At 43.6% G+C, this 22,053-nt stretch overlaps 1 protein-coding gene across 1 annotated transcript in view; it reads right to left on the bottom strand.

The window, feature by feature from the left end:
• Positions 1-732: 732 nt before the first annotated feature.
• The window catches only part of CRYBG1 (crystallin beta-gamma domain containing 1), a 93,260-nt gene continuing 71,939 nt past the window's right edge, over positions 733-22,053 (bottom strand). Inside the window, exons 18-22 of the mRNA XM_032783593.2 lie at positions 21,752-21,891; positions 17,037-17,160; positions 15,845-16,003; positions 12,876-13,038; positions 733-2,329 (exon numbers count right to left, since the gene is read on the bottom strand). Coding sequence (XP_032639484.2) covers positions 2,241-2,329; positions 12,876-13,038; positions 15,845-16,003; positions 17,037-17,160; positions 21,752-21,891 — 675 coding nt within the window. The 3' untranslated portion in view covers positions 733-2,240. The remainder of the gene's footprint in view (positions 2,330-12,875; positions 13,039-15,844; positions 16,004-17,036; positions 17,161-21,751; positions 21,892-22,053) is intronic.

The following is a 22,053-nucleotide window of genomic DNA, read 5'->3' as shown; positions in this document are numbered from 1 at the left end:
CATTTCTCCCCATTCATTGTAAAGGGAGCCTAGCTGATTTACTCAATGTTATTCCTGTAAGGCGCTTTAAACCACAAGTCCTTTTGCAGATCCAGGGCTCAATGAATAGGTTAGTGATTTAACCTGAAACAAATCAACAGTACTTGAGAGATATAACAAGAACTTAATACCCTGTGTATAAGTGATCTTAGTGCATTTCTTGTGTCACAGAAGCAGCAACTACCTCCACCACTTTTACATTCCTTGTAGGCAATCCATAGTAGAAAAATTAAGGACTGAAGATGACAGAGCCTGGGTGATCTCTTCACAACAGACTTGAAGCACAATGCATGAGAAGCTGGCAGCACTGCACCCGTGCAGAGGAGCTTCACTATAAACATGTAAACAGGGAACTTTGCAGATAGTTTCACTAAATCAGATTTACCTGAAGAAAATTTATTTGTGAAGTACATGTAACATACTGTGGATACAATAAAAAGGCACAGAAAAATTTGCCAGAATTACCACCTTGGAACCAGAAGTAACACTCTTTAGAAAGGAATAAAAGCAGGTTACAACTGTACAATTTTTAAAGAGTAAGACATATTTGAATATTGATTATTGCAGTTGTCTGTACAGCAAGTGAAAAAACACCACCACAGACTTAAAATTAGATTGAAGGCACTGACTTTCCCATAGGTAATGATAAAAAATAAAGCACCCGTATCCTGCGAGGCGACAAACAGTAAAGAAGAAAGTTACATTTACTATGCAAGACAACGTCTAACAAGTGCCCCCTGAGGCTGCTAGGAGTAGTTTGTAATAACACTGGTCTAGGCAAGAATGAAATACAGCAGCGTGGTACAAGAGTTTACATTCACTGTTCTGCCAGTGACATAAAATAAAACCACAATTTTAACATTGGGCCAAGGGAGACAGTAAACCATTAATGCACAAGAACAACCTGCTACAAGTTATTTCATATGCCTCTCTTGAAACAAGCTCTTTGCTCAGGTGTGGTTCCTATTCTAAAGTATGCATGGAACTTACAACTTGCTTGACTTGTAATGTATCTAAGTTCTTATATGGCACTTATTGTGGTATGAATGTCTCCCAAGTTTTCTTCCCTACCTCAACAATGAGCTTTTGTCCTAGACTCCAATGCATTGCTGCACTAGAGTTGCTGTAACAGCCTACCACCATTGACCTTGCCCTCCTCAACTTCACCTAAGATGTTTGGAGCATACCAAGATCATAGTGGGATAGAATGTAATTAACTACAGCTGGTGGCAGACAGTAGCTGGGACGATGTCTGGAGAGATTTGGAACTACTGTGATTAGTGATGCTTTTTAAAAATAAAGGAGAGACATATTTTAAATTAAATTTGAGAGCAGTAATGACTGCACTTAATGGAGCTACCTCTAGGTTTGAAGTATTTGCCCCAAGCAGAGAAGTAGATAATACTTTTTACGAATTAAAACTAAGGCAGCTTTTTAAAGTAGAAGCAGATAGGAAATGGGCACACCCTTCTTGCTGCCCAATACTTTTGCTAACAAACATATATAGACTTATACGCTCCGTCTTTCTAATAGAAAAACTAGAAAATAGACTGCTTAATAAAATACAGGCTTTAAAATGTCAACTTTCTATAATACATCTGCTCATATTCTGTAGTCATTTTTTGGTAAAAATTCCCCTAAACAAGTTTCAATAGACTGAAGTTCTTTTTTGTACTAATGCATTATTTACATGTTAATTTTCAGGAGATGACTACTCCAATACATTACTACAAAGCTTAATCTATTTTGCATAACCTTCCCCTTCCATATATGTTGCACTTCAATCTTTTGTGGGATAAGTTTTATCTAATTATCTCTCAGTATAATAGTTTATACTTTTTTCCTGATAAAAACATCTGTAGAAATCATTTAAAATCACACTAATATATTCTGGATTAGCAATTAATCACTGACATGAAATTGCTGCTTGGGAGGGAGACTTTAACATTTAAAAAAATTAATAAAAAATAAACAGCAGGGAGCAGTTACAAAAATTGGTCAATATAGTTGTATAGGTTAACATCCAGTAAAACACACAAACATTGAATTAGTGCTTAGAGCTGAATCTATTCTGTCACTTGTGCTTACGATTATTGTGAAGGCAGGACAGAGATCATCTCTCTTCTTCAAAGACGGCCACGTTAGTTGGATTGTCCAGAATGTTGTTATAATTTCTCTCCAATTGACAGAACTGTCTGGATTTACAGAACTAGGGCTTCCCAACACTGAGTTGGCTTCTGTTCATTAACGGTGTTAACAACAACATGATTTTGATCGTACTGTGTGCCCCCTAAGAAGAAATTTAAAAAGAAAATGAAATATGAAAAATCACTGAAACTGTTGGATTGAGGCTGCTGTATTGTAAATGTTTCAGAGCCACTCTGATGATACATGCCAAAGACACGTAAATCACACATGCACCTTTTTAAATAGAGGTAAAGTAGAGGAGTATAGTCTCATCTTCAGTACTTCCGCCATTCCTACACTGCCTTCTCACTCCCTTAGGAACTGTAGAAGAGCGAGCTTATCTGCCTCCCCACTTGGTGCCTGAGTCGTGCACCTCCTGCTGTTGTGTGTGAAGGAGAGAGTAGGACAAAGATGTCCGATGAGGGTGACTGGATCAGGACTCTCACCTTCCAATAATCAAATGCTGCCCCTCAATTCCAATGTGCTAGCCATCCAATGATTAACTGGCCTCCAAAGGCTAGCTAAGGAGTACACAGTATAAAAGAAATGCTGTTGGCCAGCAGAACACAGCAATTTTAGCATAGGTCACAATAGCCTTTATGGTTGTCAGTACTCAAATAACCACAGCTATTTGCCTTTAGCTGGTGCACTCATACTATAATGCATTTAAACACATAAGAATGGCCATCCCGGGTCAGACCAAAGGTCTATCTAGCCCAGTATCCTGTCTTCCAATAGTGGCCAATGCCAGGTGCCCCAGAGGGAATAAACAGAACAGGTAATGATCAAGTGATTCAATGCTATTCATATGGGTGTATATATTTAATGTCTTACTGAATTGCAACACAAACCATGTCCCTATATTTGCACTATTTCAATGACACCTGATGTTATTTTCTCTCTCCTGAAGACAGTAAATGGACAGCTCTAGTTGTCTACTACATAAGTGGTCACTAATACAGATTTATCAGTCTAGAGCTCCCACTGGTGGGAAGCCTTAGCCTCTAGGGCAAGGAAATTTCTCTTCCAAAACATGCTATCAGTCAGTGACTAACACAGCACCCAAGCATTTATTTCTTCATGCTGTATTCATATAATGCCACATATCTGTCATTAGCAGGTGTTTGAGTGGATTGATAGCCAATGAAGAAAAAAAGACTGGTATCACTTATGTAAAACTTGTTCTTCAAGATGCTGTTGCTACATATTCCATTTCAGTAGGTGTGGCGCGATGCGCGTTGCAGTTACTCGAAGAGTTTTTACCTGCACTATCGGGGTCGGCGAGCGCCCCTGGAGTGGCGCCACTATGCACCGGATACTATACCCTGCGACCCAGCGCCCTTCAGTTCCTTCTTGCCGGCTACTCGACAGAGGAAGGAGGCGGGTGGAATGGATATGAGCAACCATCTCGAAAACACAGTTACAAAGTGAGAACCGTCTTTTCATTCTTCGAGTCTTGCTCTATCCATTCCAGAGGTGATCCCAAGCCTTCTGTAGGCTGGGGTCGGAGTGAAATATGGCAATGCAGATGTAAAAACTGCTGAGCCAAAAGCTGCAGTATCTCATGTGTTGAACCGAGCATAATGCGAAGCAAAGGGTATGTGATGGGACCAGTGGAGCTGCGTGACAGCTCTGTGCGTAGGTACACGATGTCAGCAAGGCGGCTGATGAAGCCGGAGCCTGGTAGATGCATGGTGTGGCTTGGGGAAATGTAGCCAAATCATAACAAGTGTGGATGCACGTATTACTCAAGATGAGTCCTCTGAGAGAAACAGAAGGCCTTTCTTCGGTCCGCTACTGCACGAGCAGTTGGGGCGTGTTACAAAATGGTTTGTCCGCTCAAACAATGTGAGCGCTCTACAGATGTCAGGGAGTGCAATTGTTGCTTCCCATCGCGTATTGGTGTGGTCACATGAAGGCCGAACCACCTCGGGAGGCAGCGAGGTTGGACGTAAATTCCCTGTCTGTTGTGAGCTAATCTGTGCGGAACACACCATAAGAGCCCTGAGCTCGAGACTCGTCTGCCCGATGTATGGCTGACAGGGAAGCTGTCTTCCGAGACAGGTTAGCAGCGAGCGGTGCTAACGGGTCAAGTGGAGGAGCACATAAGTCTTGGTTACACCCAGTTGAGGTCCAGGTTGGGGCTGGGCGGCGCACCTAAGGAGTATGCACCCAAACCCTTGAGGAAACTCGAAACCATAGGTGTGAGAACATAGAACGACCACCTTTCTGATGGAAAGGTAGAGACGTTGCCAGTGTACCTGGTGTGTGAACACCGCTAGGCCCTGCTGTTGCAGGCCAGAGGGTAGTCCAAAATAGAGGGGATCGAGACCTCAGCAGGAGTAAGATTTAAGCGTTTCACACCTGTATGAGAAATGCTTCCACCCGGCCAGGTATGTTGACCAGGTGGAAGGCATCCTGCTACCCTGATAGTCATGTAGCAGCCACACCGTGAGGTGAAGAGACTGCAGGTCGGGGCGGCGAAGTCTGCCGTGGTCCTGAGGTATGAGGTCTGGGTGGAGTGGCTGGGTAATTGGGAGGCTATCGCCAGGCCGAGCAGCGCGGCATATCAGTGCTGCCTGGACCACGCTGGAGTGATCATGATGCTGTGCGCCCTGCCCCTGCGAAGTTTGAGCAGGACCCAATGAGCCGGGGGAGCGGTGGGAAGGCATAAAGGTGCTGGCTCTTCCACGGCATGAGGACAGCGTCCGAGATTGGTCCCTGGGAGAGACCTTGGAAGGAGCAGAACCTCGGACATTTCCTGGTCTCGCGGTAAGCGAACAGGTCCATATGTGGGGAAAACCCCCCCACTTCTGGCAGCAGAATGCAGCACCTCAGGCAGGGCGACCACTCATGAGAGAGGAAAAACCTGCTGAGTCGAAGCGCCAAGGAGAAAGGATGCTACCAGATATATCGAGTGGGCTATGCAAAAGTCCGAGAGATGGACGGCCGCCTGACATAAGGAGGAGGACCATGTCCCTCCCAGGTTGTTTATGTAGTACATGGCCGTTGTGCTGGCTGTAAACACTGAGACGCCACGGCCTCGCAGCTGCTGCTGGAACCCCTGGCACGCCATGCGTACTGCTCTCATTTTTGGACATTGACGTGGAACGCCAGCTCCTGAAAAGAGCAAAGGCGTTAAGCTTGAAGGTTACTGAGGTGAGCACCTGAGCCAAAAGATGACGCATCCGTCGTCCAGGACAGTGAGGGCTGGGGTGGATAGAGCGGCATCCCTGCCCACACCAGGGAGAGAGTTAGCCACATTCTGGGAGCCTAGGATGCTTGAGGGAATGGTGACTATCGTGACCATTGGGCCCCTGGCCGGGCGGTACGCCGATTTGAGCCAAACTTGGAGATGACAGAGGCAGAGCTTAGCGTGTTTGGTTACAAACTAGCAGACAGCCGTGGGACCCGGGAGACCGAGACAAGTGTGAGCCAAGGTCATTGGGAAAGTTTGCAGACCTCGGATGATTGGTGCCATCGCCCGAAACCCGTGGCTGTGGTAAGCAGAATCTGGCTAGGTCGGAGTCCAGGATAGCCCCTAGGAAGTCTAACCTCTGCATGGGAACCAGAGTGGATGTTTCCATAGTGATCATCAGGCCTAGACAAGCGAATAGGACCTTGACGATGCCCACGCACTGAGTGACTTGTGTCTCGGAGTCTCCTCAGATAAGCCAATCGTCCAGATACCAAAACGCATATCCGACGTCGGCGGAGATGGGTGGCGACTACGGCCACACACTTGGTTAATGCCTGTGCGGCTGTAGAAAGGCCAAACAGCAGGACCGTAAACTGGAAGTACCGACAGTTGGCTAGAAAGCGGAGGTATCTCCTGTGCGGAGGGAAGATGGCAATGTGAAAGTACACGTCCTTCATACTGAGGCAGCATACTAGTCTCCAGGATCTAAGGACAGGATAATGGTTCCCAGGGATGCCATGTGGAACCTTAACCCTACCATAAACTGGTTGAGTCCCCGTAGGTGTAGGATAGGTCTAAGACCTCCGTACAAGTTGGGGATCAGGGAATAAGGGGAGTAGTTGCCCCCTTTGTCCATCGGCGTCTGCACCTCTTGTAAGAGGAATTGTGCCCGAGAGGAGTCCCTGAAGAGGGACGGGATTGGCACAAATTGGAGGTGGTATCCATACTCCAACATGTGTAGGGGACAGCAAACTGAAGTTAACTGGGACCACGCCAAGAGGAAGTAGGAGTGGGAACCCGCTTGTAACTGGTATGTCAGCCTCGGACGCACCTTCGAAAGTTTGTCTTTGGTCCCCGGTCGTGATTGCGAGGGGCCTCGATCTTGGCCCCCTAGGGGTCCTGATGGTCGATTGCGACCACCTCAGCCGCGCTGTCTGTCACAGCCCTATCTGTGGCTAGGCACAGAGTGAGGCGGAGTGGTTGGGGACGGAAAGGCCTGTAGTAGGTCGTCGGCGTATGCACGCCGAGAGAGAGCGCATTAGGACCCTGTTGACCTTCAGGCTTTGCAGCCTGGGGTTGATTTCACCGCAAAGAGGCCTTTACTAGCAAATGGTAAGTCGTGAAAGGCCGGAGGTTTGAAACCTGAAGCCATGAGATGCCCGTCATGGTAACGAGGCCTGGAGAGAAGCTCTAGCCGCCTTTTTCCCTTCCTCCAAGAGGGCAATGAACTCTTGGCCGGAGTCTTGATGGGGAAGCTCCATAAATTTATCCACCGTTATTCAGGTGTTATGATTATAGGGGCTAAGCAGGGCTTTATGATTTGCCACGTAGGGCTATAAGGCCCTTGCAGAATACACTCGTGCGGCTGAGTAGGGTCATTCGCCTAGCCCCCTTCGATTTCGGGGCTGGCGCCTGTTGGCCATGCCGTTCCCTTTTTCTTAACCAACTGAATGACTAGTGAGCAGGGAGGAGGATGGACAGACAAGTAGTTGTACCCTCCATAGAGGTATAGAGTATCGGCATTTGCCTGGATGGTCCGAATAAACAGGTCGGGCCCCTCTAGTGGGGCAACCGCCGATAGAATGTCCACTACCGGGTCCCCTACCTCCGGACCTCCTGCCCTGGAGGTCCGCATTGAGTGCTACCTTCCATAGGAGGTCCTGATGGGCTCTCAGGTTGTTGGGGCACACCAGAATCGCGTCCTGAGCATAAGAGCTGTCCGCGTGGGAAGACACTGATGCGTGTCCGGATGGCCATGGAGGTGCTGAAAACCATGGGCAGAGTCTCTGACTCTACCAGACCTTGCCCAACTCGGCACCTGGGACCGGGTACCGGAAGGCGCACTGGTACCTGGAACGAGATCCGGACCTGCGACCAGAGCGGTGCCGGGAGTCGACCGAGATCTCGAGGTTGGGAGCGGCTACGGAGTCACAGTGCCTGTAGCGGTGCTGGGAGCCAGAACGGTGCCGAGATTATCGGGTCGGTGAACGGGACACCGACCTGTGCGGCGAGTGTCGACCGGTGCCGAGGAGAACAGCATCCGGACTGCAAAGTGGCGTCGGGAGTGGGAGCGCCGATGGGACTTGGAGCGTCTGCGGGACCGTGATCATGAAAGGTGACCCTGCTCTGCTGCGCTGACAGAGGATGGTCGTATCAAGGCGGCTTGCCAAGAGACTGTATTACCCGCACCGTGGTGCCGGGGGTTCAGGCAGCATCAACTCTGTCATGGCAATGAGATCCCTCGCCGTTGGAAATGTCTCGCGGCGGGAGGAACAGTAAGCTCGACCACAGTGCGTACCGGGGAGCTGTCAGGCACCGGATTCGACGGCCCTTGTGGGACCGGGATCGACGGTGCTGACGTTGCCAGTGCCTCAGCAGGTGTCGGTGCGGGCGATCCAGCTTAGACAGGCTCTCTGTCTGCGGTGCCGTTGGCACGGAAGCAGCAGGAGCAGGAAGCTCAACCACGGCGTGTGCCGGGGAGCGGTCAGGCACTGGATTCGACGGCCCTTGTGGGACCGGGATCGACGGTGCCGACGTTGTCGGTGCCTGCGGCAGGTGTGGTGCTGGGCGATCCGACTTAGATGAGCTCTCTGGCTGCGGTGCAGTTGGCACGGAAGCAGCAGGAGCAGGAAGCTCAACCACGGCGCATGCCGGGGAGCAGGCAGGCACTGGATTCGACGGCCCGGCGGGACCGGAATCAACGGTGCCGGCGTCCTCAGTGCCTCTGCAGGTGTTGGTGCAGGCGATCCGACTTAAACGAGCTCTCTGGCTGCGGTGCAGTTGGCACAGAAGCAGCAGGAGCAGGGAGCTCAACCACAGCGCACGTGCCGGGGAGCTGTCGGGCACTGGCAGGAGGAGTCGTGGGCTTCCTCAACCTCAGAGAGAGGGAGCGGTGCCGAGTCGACTTGTGCCGGTAACGGCCGGTGCCGCGGGGTCCGGTGCCGAGGAGGCGCTTCTGTCCGCCGAGTAGCCAGCGCTCGGTGCAGAAGGTGGAGGGGAAATGAAAGTGCCGCTCCATTTTGTTCTCGGCTTAAACGCCTTGCAAATGGGGCACTTAGCTGTGAAATGCGACCCCGAGGCACCGTAAACAGGAGTCGTGAGGATCTCCTGTCAGCAACGGCCTGAGGCCGGCCAAGCATGGTCTAAAAACTGGTGAGCCAGGCATGGGCTCCGGCACCGGTTGCGGGGAAGGGGCTACTCCCCGAACCCCGCTAACTATTATTAAACTAACTATGCTATTAAGAAAAAACGTATAAGGATTATAACTAAAGAACTATATACACAAGAACTACGAGTAGCTAGGGAAGCGGAGGTCAGCTAAGCTGCGCTCCACTGTTCCAAGGACCGACACGGGCGGTAAGAAGGAACTGAAGGGCGGCTGGGTTGGCAGGGGTATATATCCGGTGCCATAGTGGTGCCACTCCAGGGGGCGCCCTGCCGACCCACTGAGTGTTGCTAGGGTAAAAATCTTCCGACGAACGTGCACGCGGCGCGCGCACACCTAACTGGAATGGATATGAGCAAGCACTCGAAGAAGAATGTTCATTCATTCACTCAAGAAAAGTCTATTCTTCCTATTCACAGAGATGCATTCTTCTAGAGAAACAAATGCCTTTAGGCACTTGCATGTCAATTTCTATCTCCCTAGCGAGCTCCACATATTCATGGCCCTATGCTTTCCACAGCAGTGCAATGTGGAGAGAAGCCCAAGCTGGTGGAAAGAGCTGGAGCAAAGAGCAGGTACACAAAAGTATCCTCTATGCCACAGAACTGCCTCTCCACTCTGCAATCACTTTGTGGTAGCTGAATTCTGTGTGACAGAGCTGTCATCCATTGCTCACTGTGACATGTTGCCTTCTTAGAGAAGCAGAACTTGGGATAGGAGAAAAACAAGTTTCTGCCTTCTGGAGCAGCAGCAATTTCCTCCCACCCCAGCTAGGGTGGATGGCACAGGGCCAGACAAAGGTAGCACAGCAGATATAAGACTTGTACTGCCAGTGCCAAGGGAGACCTGAGCAGTAGGGAAGTGTAGTCAGGTTGAGATCAGTGAAAGGGCTCTGTTACTGCTATGTTATTCTGTTGAGACATAGGACGATCTATCAAACCAAAAAAAAAAGAAAAAGAAAAAAAAATCTTGGCCATAGGAAATAACTAAGAAGTGCTTCTAAAGTACAGTTGATAAGTAATCATCATGGGAAAATATTCTTAAATTTATGCATGCTGGAATGTAACTATGTATGAGACAGTACCTGAAATAGAAGGAAAGCCAGATATTTAAAAAGGATAAGTGTGTGGTTATTAGGGGCAAATATCACTGCCATGCACTATTTCAGTACACCCATAAGATGGCACCATTATCATACATTTTGAACAAGTACCGTATATACTCATTCATAAGCTGAATATTTTTGGTAAAAAAGTGACACATCAAAGAGCAGGGGGGTTAGCTTATAAATGGATCTACACCAAAATTTGATGATTTTAAACTCTATGGAATCATTGAATTGAATATCTAATACATTGTCTCTGTTTACCTGGAGCGTCTGCAGACATGGAGCCCCGCACTCCCTGTGGCTGCAGCTTACCATTCCCAGCCAATGAGATCTGCGGGAAGTGGCATTTCCCATTGGCTGGGAAATGCAAACCGTGGACACTGGGAGCTGAAGGGCTCTGTGCCTGTGAACGGTCCAGGTAAACAAAATGTCCAGGCCCGCTAGCAGCTTACCATAATGGGCTAGGAGCCAGAGTTTGCCAACCCCTGAAATATAGGGTCGGCTTATGAAAGGGTCATACAGTTTTTGATATTTTTACTGAACCATTTTGGAGGGCTGGCTTATAAATGAACAGGTTAATGAAGGAGTATATAAGGTAATTTTATTTGCTAAAGAATGTTTTAGGGCTGAAAAATAGATGGTTGATTATTTGGCTTTATTGGTGGTTCAGCAATGTGGAAGGACTAGAGACAGTTTTTATTAAATTACCTGGACCAGCTACTAAATCTATTCATTTTTCAGATACAGTATATGTAAAATAGGTCCTTCCACAAAGTACATGTACATCATGTAACAACAAATACTTGGGGAGGAGACAAGGCGGGTGACCTTGTCTTTCTCACCAACAGAGTTGGTCCAAGAAAACATATTACACCTCATCCACCTTGTCTCTCTAATATCTGGGACTGACACAGCTACAACAACACTGCATATAACAAATACTTGTAACTTCACCTTTTGTAGGTAGAAAGGGAAAGATGACCCCATTATAAACAATATTCCACAGTCTACATACCACCTCCCTGGGCAAATGTCTGAGAAAAGAGATAGGCTTTTCAATGTGCCCTGCAAGCCAGTATAATCTGTCTCTGTCCAGACCCCACATGGAAGCAATTCCCAGAGTAGATGACCTTCACTCCAGAACTCCCTGCCACTGGAGACTGAGGTCAAGCTCCTCAGCCAACTTCACTTGCTTAGCAGAACATCATGATAAATTTCTCTGTCTTTGGACCAATTCTGATTCAGTGTAATTGCACTGCAGTTTCTCCTGATTTAAACCAGCACGGGAGGCTACTTTACTCGGGTTACGTTTTATTACTACACCTCTACCCCAATATAACACAAATTCTCATATAACGCAGTAAAGCAGCACTCTGGGGAAGTGCTCGAGGCCAAAGCAAGTTTGATATAACACGGTTTCACCTACAACACGGTAAGATTTTTTGGCTCCTGAGGACAGCGTTATATTGGGGTAGAAGTGTATTTACAATTGTCAGAGTTGCATAAACAAACTAAAAGGCTGTGTATTCCTCCTCACTTTTCATCTTAGAACTTTTTAAAAAAAATGTTTAGGATCTCTGCCCTTCTACTTTTGGGCTTGGCAGTTTAAATCAGAAAGAGAACAAACACATAGATATTGTATTTTCTAATGTGAGCTAGCTGTTTAGATCTCTGTTTCTCTAGATCTACATTTTCCCTTTCGGAGCTATTCAGTATGGTATTCTGCAATTAGGCAGTTTTCAAGTATTCACTCGAAGTACATTACATGCTTTTTAAGATGTTTAATTGAAGATGAGCCAGTATATAATATCTTTTGTCTTTGTCTAGTGGCTCAATTAAAATTCAAAAAATTCTTCACAGTGTAGTTATTAAATAAAGACACTTCCTGAACTGGACCTTTTTGATAAACTTGTAATTAATAATTACACTTTTCCTTATGGGGAACAAAAATTCCTCCATCTGGCTGTAGCAGGATTAGGGATTACACAGTTAAAATTGTGAGTTAATTTTAGTACTCGTGGAGGAAAAAACTGATCGTGCATGTCTGCGACAGGAACTATATAGGCAAACATTGCATAACCCTGTCGCCACATTTCTGCCAACACTTTCCATGTTTGTGTCAATAAAGCACTAATAGTTTACTCAGGTTATTTTGTATTTGTAACGGCTATTCCAATTAATATCACACCATTATTTCAAAACTGGTTTTAAATGAGTAAAGTTAACAAGTGGTGTTTTGGGGAGATAGTATTTGCTTTAAAAGAGAAATAACGTGAATAAACTGGAGAAAACTAGTTATACTGGATGAGAAAACAACAATGGTGAGCTGTTAGTTCTGCTGCTTATCATACCTGTGGGTTGCCTATGAAATCACAAGGACAGAGCAAGGATAACATCTAAAGGAAACAATCTTAAAATGGTATAACAAAAGCAGCTGCAAAATATATAATGAGGGATACAGATTTTAGGTTGGTCTAATGTTAATCATGTTTTAGCTTTAAAGAAATAGCTATTTTTAAATGATTTGTCCTTTTGTACTGCAAGTCTGCATGTGTGAGAAAATTCACTCCATACAAATGAAAACTAAAGAAAAATGTGCTGAAGAAAAGAAATCACAATTTTATACTGAAGAAGTGTGTTATGTATATCACTAAGTTAAATTAGTAAGAACAATGAGGGATTTCTGCATACTTACATATGCATGTAGGGGCCATGAAGAAACACAAGACAGATACAATCCCATGGGCTATTGAGCTAGGTATCTGAATAACTGGGTGACATCCTATAATCTTTGTAATGCATGAGCTCAGACTAGATGATCAGAGCAGTCCTGACAGATCCCAGATTAAAATCTATGAACGATAAAGCTATCCTTAATCTACAGAAACACTTTCAGCACATAATCCACCGTAAACATTGTGTAATTAAAATCACACCGAAAGGCAACAGGTTCTTACCTTTGATATCTAAAACTAATGTTGGTTTCATTTTGCTATGGATCCTGCCATCTGGATTAATACACCAATATTGCTTGTTTTCATTCTTCTCAAGTGATAGGCCTAGTTTAGAGCCAGGAGTTATAAGGTTCCCTACAATTGTCAAGCAGCAATCCTCAGCCATCTGTATCATTGAAGAGACAACAGCAGTTAGTCAAGGGGCCTTGTTTCTACAGCTACCCTAATATCTATACCCCAGGTTTTCTTGTCACGGATGGAGGGCATAGGCAGGAGATTGTGGTTCTTGTCATCACTCTTCCTCTGTTGGTAATGGAAAGGGTTTCACCCTGGTAATGGAAAGGGTTTCACCCACATTCAACTCTAGGCTCCTTATTTTCCCAATGATCTGCTTTCTGATGGCAGCCTCCATTGTGATCCTTTTCTTTTTACTATAGAGGACTAGCAAAACAGCTTCATTTGAGAGAAACACTGAAGCTGTTTTAGACTAAGCAAAGGGATCTTTGAAAATGGGCTACCACAATTCTTTTTGGGGTGTGACCTCTGAAGTTCTCCATTTTTACCAGCCTCTGGGTACAGCAGCACTCTTGGAATATTCCTTCCCCACCCACTACATCACCAGCATTTGCATTACTGGCCACAAGTCAATACTAGGCAATAACAATGCCGAATACGATACGTTATTTTGTATAAAAAATTATTTCCAATGTTGAAGATTACCATAAGACTCCTGTAGATAGCAAATTACTTAACGTGTGGTCCTGACAACATGGATTACAAGCTACTTTTCTTTCAAAAGCTAAGAATAAATTGCAGGTCTTGGAATATATTTACTTCATTCTGTACCTTTGAACTTCTTACCTGTACTCTAATCTACTAATTTCTCCCTGCTAGGCCAGCAAAGAGTCAACACTCACACAGAAGTTGCATGAAACCACCATTTCCTTCTCTCTATTCTGCCAGCCAGGGAGTGACTCCGTAAAATACTCCCCTGCTCCCTCCAGCCGTAAGGAATGAGTCTTACGGCAACTCACCAGTTGTCACTTAGCTAGCTAGGGAAGTCCTGAGCTGCTTCCTGGATGCCTACAGCATGGCTCGTTATTGTGACTCAGGGTATAAGGCAACCTGGCTTTACAGGAACTCAGAAAAAGTCCTAATAGTCTTTTTTTATCCTCCTTTGTTTTTCAATATATACAGTGTGTCAGAGCACACTGGCAGTATGGTATAGAGCTTTCGTTTGCACTTCTAAAGAGCAATGGCATAACTCAGTCATTATTGCAAGTAATGTAGCCCTCCTAAGCTTTTGCTAGTTAAACTACATGACTGTAGTACAGCAAAAGCTGCATCCCCATGAATTCTCTATGCACCATAAGTTTTATTTAGAATAAATCAAATGGGTTGATTATGTTGAAATGAGAGGACTGAGAACACTCATCCATAGCAATATTGCAACACTGCTCAAGTAGTAATATCTTCAGTTTGAGACAGAACTACCATCATGAGGAAAATATTTTGCACGTGATGTTGTTAAAACTGTTAGCTCACTTGGCCTCATTTTTACAGTCTACATAATTCCTTTTTACGAGAGCGTCTATTCTGTGCATGTCCAAACACTACCTCTGTTAATTGAAAAGAGGAAGATTTGCCCCTCAAGCATAATTGACAGTTATGGAGAGAAATTGCTCTCTTTACAAAATGGTTCTATTGAATTTATACAACCTTATGAAATAGGTCACATGATTCTTTGCACTCAAGCAGAGTCACCGTATTAAATTAATTTGATTCACTTCGGACTCCAATTCCTGCACAGACTAATGCACATTTTACTTTATGCACTATGAGCAATGCCACTGACCTCGATGACACTACTTATAATGCACAAAGTTAAGCATATGCTTAAGTCTGCAGAGGGATCAAGGTCTTAGTCAGAAGCCAAAGTCTATAGCAATAACTTGCATCAGCAAGAAGATTTTTAGGGCTTTGCCATTTCATCTTACTGGAATGCCAAATACCTTAACCCCTGGAGTGTAACCTTCAACACAATATTGTCCAAATACTGACTTCTGCAAACAATTTTAATAAGGGTGTAGTTCAGTGGATCTCAAAACTTTTTTACTGGCGACTCCATTCACATCGCAAGCCTCTGACTGCGACCCCCCACCCCAATAAATTAAGCACACTTTTTAATATATTTAACATCATTATAAATGCTGGAGGCATGGAGGGTTTGGGGTGGAGATTGACAGCTCGCGACCACCCATGTAATGACCTCACGACCCCCTGAGGGGTCTTGACCCCCAGTTTGAGAACCCCTGGTATAGCTGAAAAGGGAAATTATCAGGAAGGTCCATATTTTAAAAGCTTTCCCTGTTTTGATATTTTAATTGACATTTTTATGGAAGGAGAAAGAGGACACAGATGGAGGAAAAACAATGCATAAAGACATCATATTACGGACTCAATTGTATGTCTGACCCGAATGTTCTTCAACAAGCAGAAACACCCAGATCAAACATGTTGGACTCAAATATCCAACGTGTTTAAACTCAGTTAAAGAAAAACAGAATATACTCTTATTTGTGACCATCAGCTGATACACTGTTTGTTATAAGATATTTATATCACCCCAAAAAAGAATGAGCTTGAGGAAAAGAAATAAAAATTATGTTTCAGCTGAACTAGAGAAGAGTGAGACATGGCAAACAAAGAAGAAAGGAAGACAGAGCAGAAGTTAATTTTGGAAAGTCAAAAGTACATGGTGTGTTTGTTTCACCAACTAAACTAAACTAAACTAACATTCAATGGGAACTTTTTACTATCGAAGTAAATAAAATATTTTTAAATGAAACAAAGATTCTATGTTTCTATCAAGCCTGAAAAGGATTCTGCATCACAAAATCTTATCAGATGTAATGATTGTCTTCAAGAAACATCAGTCTGGATGCTTAAAAACAACAAAGTTTAAACCTCACCTTGCATTTGATGAATCCGTCTTGATAAACCCAGATCTGGTCATCTAATCTATTGTCTTCTGTAACCTGTATTCTGAGAAGACTTAAATCATCCACATTTCCATCAGCTGACATGAACTTCCCAGTTTCCTTGTTATGAAGTCTGAAGTATACACGTTTCTGTGGAAAAAAAAGTAGCTCTTTAGCTACCCTCTTGAATGCAGGAACATCACAGTGCTTCTGGTTAACCTCAGAGTAACCACTACTCAGTGGTACAGTTGGGGCCTTTGTCCCTTAGACTCGATTTTCTCTGAGGGCATTTAAAAAAAAAATTCTAAGGAAAACCAGATTCTGAAAGTTCTCTATCTGCGTCAGTACCTTAGATAGAGCAATCAAAATGCATTTATCCTCACTCTGCACAATGCTAAGCAGTTCAGAAGCAGGCCAATACATTCATTATAGGTACCAGGCACTTCTTTAATTTCTAGCCTACTTCTAGTAATTCAAAACATAAAGTGATTCATGAACTACAGAAGGTTATTTCTCAGTAAAAACTGGTTCAGTATTCACTACTGATGTTAGGATATGACAGGATAGTCTAAGCACAAGAATCTAAGCAGTTATGGCACTTGCCCTCAAATTAGCGAATACTTCTAAAAAAACATGACAGTACTCTATACATCATATTCACAAATTAATTTGTGCATTTAAGAGTTTATAATATAAATAGAGAATGGATTTGTTTTTTGTTTTAATATCAACACAAATGAAAGTGCCTCTGGCTGAAGTATCCAAGAAACTAACAGCTTCATTTCCCAAATTTCTGAGACTAGCACATGATAGTACAGATATCAGAATGCTTATGACCAGCGGGAAGTTAGGAATCTTGACTGGTTGTTGTAATTCAGTCAAAGTAAGTTGCTCAAAAAAACCATATTTAGTTTAATGTGTGCATAGTAGACAATTCAGACTTTGGGAGGTAGTACGGTGAAGCCAAACGGCACAATCAGCATCAGCATTACTGAAGATAAAATTCTGAAGCGAACCTCCTTCCATGTTTGCTATTTCTGCTGTTTAATGTTACCTTTGACTGTGCAGTACCAGAAACAATTACTGATTATCAGATAAGCTTGGCAATAAAAAACACAGAAAGTCTATAAAGAGGATCTCATGCAAACTCTCAGGCCCCGAAGTAGACCACAGTCTTTCTCACCTGTAATAAAGGTCGTAGAGAACCTATCTGGTGACAGCCACTTAATTTACCCCAGTCTGGGATTTCCTTTGGGGACAACAACATCTGGCGCCCTCTGTAATTACTGTATTCATAGATTATCCACCTGAAAAAAACAAAATATACTTTCATGTTTATGAACTGTCAAGCATCATCTGTATTAATGTCAATTAAATACTGCTTCTGAAATTGTAAGAAATGATATTTTAGATATAAATTTGTGTCACAAAAAAGTAGTGCTTAAATTAGTTGTGCTAACAACCAGGACAATACTTCTTTTTAAGTGGTCTCCAAAATAATATAATTATCTCATTTCGAGCATTAGCAGATTTGTGCTCAAATATTTTAAAATATTTTCATTTATAAATCACACACCAAAAAGAAATAAAGCATTTTCACAGGTTAGAGAGAGGATGAAGTATAATATTTTTATGTATAATAGCACCATTTCAGGACACACACAATGCGGCCAACCAAAATGGGTGTGTAAATATGCTCCAAAAGCAGTCAGTCATGTTTTTACTGGGTTGCAGGAACTCCCTATCAACACCACATGCAGGTGAGAACTGCTAGCAGAGGTCTTTGGGTTAAATAGGGACAACTGCACTACGGGGGAGTTGTAAGAACGAACGCACACGCCTGTCACCTATGTCCTATCTTAGGATGTCCCTCTCCAGGACTTTTATTTTTTAGTGGCAGGGGAAAGGTGGAAAGTAGGAGAGTGCCAGGATTGGAATGGAAAAGTTCTGCCTGGCACTCTACAGAACATGCACAGATATTCTGGCAGCCTTATATTTGCAGTATCCTGCCAGAATTTGCCCCTTTGGCTGCAAAAATACCATATCGGACAAAACAGCATGTGTGAATGTGATCATTATTTTGTATTACTCTGAAATGGGCCAGAGTTCAGGGAAGTTGTCTAGTTCCCTTTTATGTACACAATTCCCTGCACTCTGATTAGGTGGGAGCATGAGATAGGCATACGTTTTCAATAACCTTACAGTGATTACATAGATTTTTCTGTATCGTCTACCTGAAAATCTCCCCCTTGTGACTGACTCCTCAGCAGTTCCCCATGACATGCCTACAACAAATGTGGTCGTTGCCTTAATTTCTAAGATCCTCCCCAGCCCATCACTCATCTACCCCTAGATCATTTAATTTTAAAATGAACCACTCTGATGTCTGGTCTACACTAGGAGTTTACATCGGTATAGCTATGTCTCTCAGGGTGTGAAAAATCCACAGCCCTGAGAGAGGTAGATATGTCAACCTAACTCCCGGTGTAAACAGTGCTAAGTCAATGGAAGAATTCTTCTGTCCATCTATCATAGCTTTCCTACTCATATCTGAACCTTAGAGTTCAGAAAATAAGATGCTAGCATGAAACCTCCAAGCTTAATTACCAGCTTGGATCTGATAACGCTGCCACCAGCCGGAATTCCCAGCGTCTGGCGCACTCTGGTCTCCCCAAAACCTTCCCTGGGGGACCCCAAGACTCAGATGCCCTGAGTCTACAACAAAGGGAAATAACCCCCTCCCCTTGTCTCCTCTTTATTTCCTCCCCGGCTTCCCCTCCCTGGATGGCCCTGGACGATCACCCTATTTCAATTCCTTGAAATGCAAAACAGAGAGATCCAGTTTCTTTCACCCTCAGTCAGAGTCCCTGCAAAGGTAAGCTTTGCAACTCTGACACAAAGAGATTTCCCCCTCCCAGTCTTTCCCTGAGAGAGACCGTAACCCTGGCACAGAGATTCCTATCCCCCTGAGCCTCAACTAGAAAAGAAAATCCAACAAGTTTTAAAAAGAAAGCTTTATATAAAAAGAAAGAAAAAGACATAAAACTGGTCTCTGTATCAAGGTTGACAATATACAGGGTCAATTGCTTAAAAGAAAAATGAATAAACAGCCTTATCCAAAAAGATATACAATTTAAAACATTCCAGCAAACTACACACATGTAAATACAAAAACAATATAAAAACCTATTGTCTTCTACCTTTTGTACTTACACTTGGAAACAGAAGATTAGAAAAGCGTGGAGATAGAAATCACTCTCTAGACGAGAGAGCACAGAACAGAGACACAGACAAAAGACACACACCCAAAAAATTCCCTCTCTGAGCTTTGAAAACTCCAGTTTCCTGATTGGTCCTCTGGTCAGGTGTGTGGTTCCCTTTGTTAACCCTTTACAGGCAAAAGAAACGTTAACCCTTAGCTATCTGTTTTTGACACCATCTAGCTGTCATCTCTCAGGGAGATGGATTACCTATGCCAGGAGAACCCTCCCATCGGCATAGGTAGTGTCTGTACGGAAGCACTGCAGCAGCTGTAACATTTCAAGTGTAGACATACCCTTTCCTGGGGAAAAGGAAGGCTATGCCTCTGTTCCAGGGACAAGAAGGAGCAGGGGGAGGGAGATAGAGAAACCTGGCGTTGGTGGGAAGGGGGTTCAGCAGCTGACACAGCCATTTATACAATGTATGGCATCTGGATAGGAAACGTGGAAGGCTGTGAACATGCAAACCAAAGGGACTTAAGTAACAGATTAGAGAGCACACATATAACTGAGGGCACATTTCCACTAACTGAACCACCACCACCACAGCCTTAGCCAAGAAACATCGACCTTTGGCCTCAGACTATGTCTTGTAAACAGAAAATGAGAAAAAGCAAAATCGATCCATTCTGGTTTGTTGAGGAATGGAATTAGCCAATCGAAGTGCAAGTATTTGAATATTTGTACAAAGAAATGACCGTCAGGTTGTTACGGAAACCTCACCCCTCACCTAGCCATAATTAAGGGAGCTGTATAACAGACATAAGTGTCAAGTTACGGGTCTAAAACTGTACAGTATCCATTGGCTCGGAGAGACTGAGCCAATTGCTTTTCAATATAATAATGAGGTACCTTCAAGTGATCTTTTAAACAAACAGAACACCTGCTTCTGTCCTTAGGACTTGTCTACACACAGAAGTTGTACTACTTTAACTATCCTGGTCCAATTATGAATAGAGGCAGCAGGCTGGGTGTGCTTCCCAAGCTATCTACTGCCTGAGACTACTTTCTGTCTTTTTCATAACATGAGGTAGTGCTGGACCAAGATGTTTCCCATTTCAACCTTAAAGGCCCAGTGCACTGTACTACAGTTACAGTGTAGTCCAGAGTCAGACACCACTTAATGATCTGTGGATACACAGCGATGCCACAATCTGCTAGCTAGATGGAGGTAAACACTTGCGGTGAGAGCTGTTTGGAAAAGCTTTGATGGAACTACTCTCCAGAGAACGCAGTTCCAAAGGTGTAACACGTCGCAAAATTGCGTCAATGTTATACATTATATTGTATATCAGAAAATACAAAATAAGGCATAAGAGGAAAAAAAAACATTTCAATAGACCTGAAATGAATCCCCTCCCCCCAAAGAAATGCACAGGTTTAGTTTCTAAAACAAAGACAAAACATCAAAATCCTTTGTTACATGGAATTCCTATCCTCTGTACAGCTCTACTTATAACTTTTAATTTCTAACCTCTACCCAGTGAGCTAAAGAAAAATCCCTACTAGCTCAGTCAGATGAGGGTGATTGAAGAAGATCTGACTTAACCCATCTAGTTGAGGAGAGTGATGAGCAAACCACAAGCTGGGCTACCAGAATTTGCATTTAAATAGTTGTTTTTTAAGCTAAAATCATAAAAAAACCAAAAACAAACCAAAACAAAAAAAACCCACATAGAAGAGATCCACATTTTGGAAAAAGTGATTCACTAAATCAAAAAAATTACAACTAATTATATGTTTTAGACGAGTAATTTGGAGGTGGCATTAACATTAGGACAGGCACTAGAGGAGTGGTCTGAAAGTGATCACTACAATTAGACATCAAAGGATGACTTTTCAAATCACCTCACGCCACCTTCTAATTGTGTGTGCATGCAAATTTTGCACATACAATTATCTGCGTGTGTTAAATTAGAGAACTCAATTTTTTTAAAATGACCTAAGCGTTTTACCTTAAACTGACTAAAGAAATGAAATTCATAACTGAACAGCTGATCCTACTACTGCTAAAATTAATTGGTGTTTTGCCACCAAGTTCAGCAGAAGCAGGCTAATAATAAAAGTTGTCATTTGTCTTTACCTTATCCATAGTGCCTAGATAATATTGTAATGCCAAAAGTTTAACTGGGTTAAAAAAAGAATTAGAGACATTCATGGAGGGTAGGTCCATCAACAGCTATTTGCCAAGATGGTCAGGGACGCAATCCTATGCTCTGAGTGTCCCTAAACCTCTGACTGCCAAAAGCTGCGAATGGATAAAAGGGGATGGATCACTTGACAAATTGCCCTGTTCTGTTCATTCCCTTTGAAGCATCTAACACTGGCCACTGTCAGAAGACAGGATATTGGATTAGATGGACCATTGGTCTGACCCAGTATGGCTGTTTTTGTGTTCTTATATCAATATTTTAGATGAACTTAAGGCCTGCTTCCTACAAGGTGCAGAGCACCAGTTCAACATAGTCATCTTGTAGTAAGTAGGCCCCGAGACATTCTCGGCTCAGTAAATAGAAATGAGATTAACAATGTATTGCAGAGTAATACTCCAACGGGATATCACTTGTCTTCTATTATAAGTATTTTTTGCATATTTAATGTTTAATTTTCAGAGAAGCAAAAAGTAATTGTTACTTACATGCCACCAAAAACTTGAACAGAAGCTATTCGAGGATTGTATCCTAGAAACTGGAGATTTAAGACTTCTGTAGTAAACTCCATTTTCTTCCCCTTGAAACCTTTCTTTTCAAAGAGAGCTATGGTTGGCTCAGAAAGCTCCTATGTTAAAAGAAAGGGTCCTATTTAATACATGCACATCACTCCAGCACATTAAGCCACAAAGACTCTTTGCACTCTTTTGCTTAAAGATTTGAAGATCAGAAATTCCACAACCATTCTTCTTCACTGGCAGCAGCTTACTAAAAAAAACCCTCAACCCTC

The sequence above is a fragment of the Chelonoidis abingdonii genome, chromosome 3 (genome assembly GCF_003597395.2).
Source record: "Chelonoidis abingdonii isolate Lonesome George chromosome 3, CheloAbing_2.0, whole genome shotgun sequence".
Taxonomy (NCBI): Eukaryota; Metazoa; Chordata; order Testudines; family Testudinidae; genus Chelonoidis; species Chelonoidis abingdonii.
Note: the sequence above shows the minus strand (reverse complement) of the source record. Positions and strands in the feature narration are given on the sequence as shown.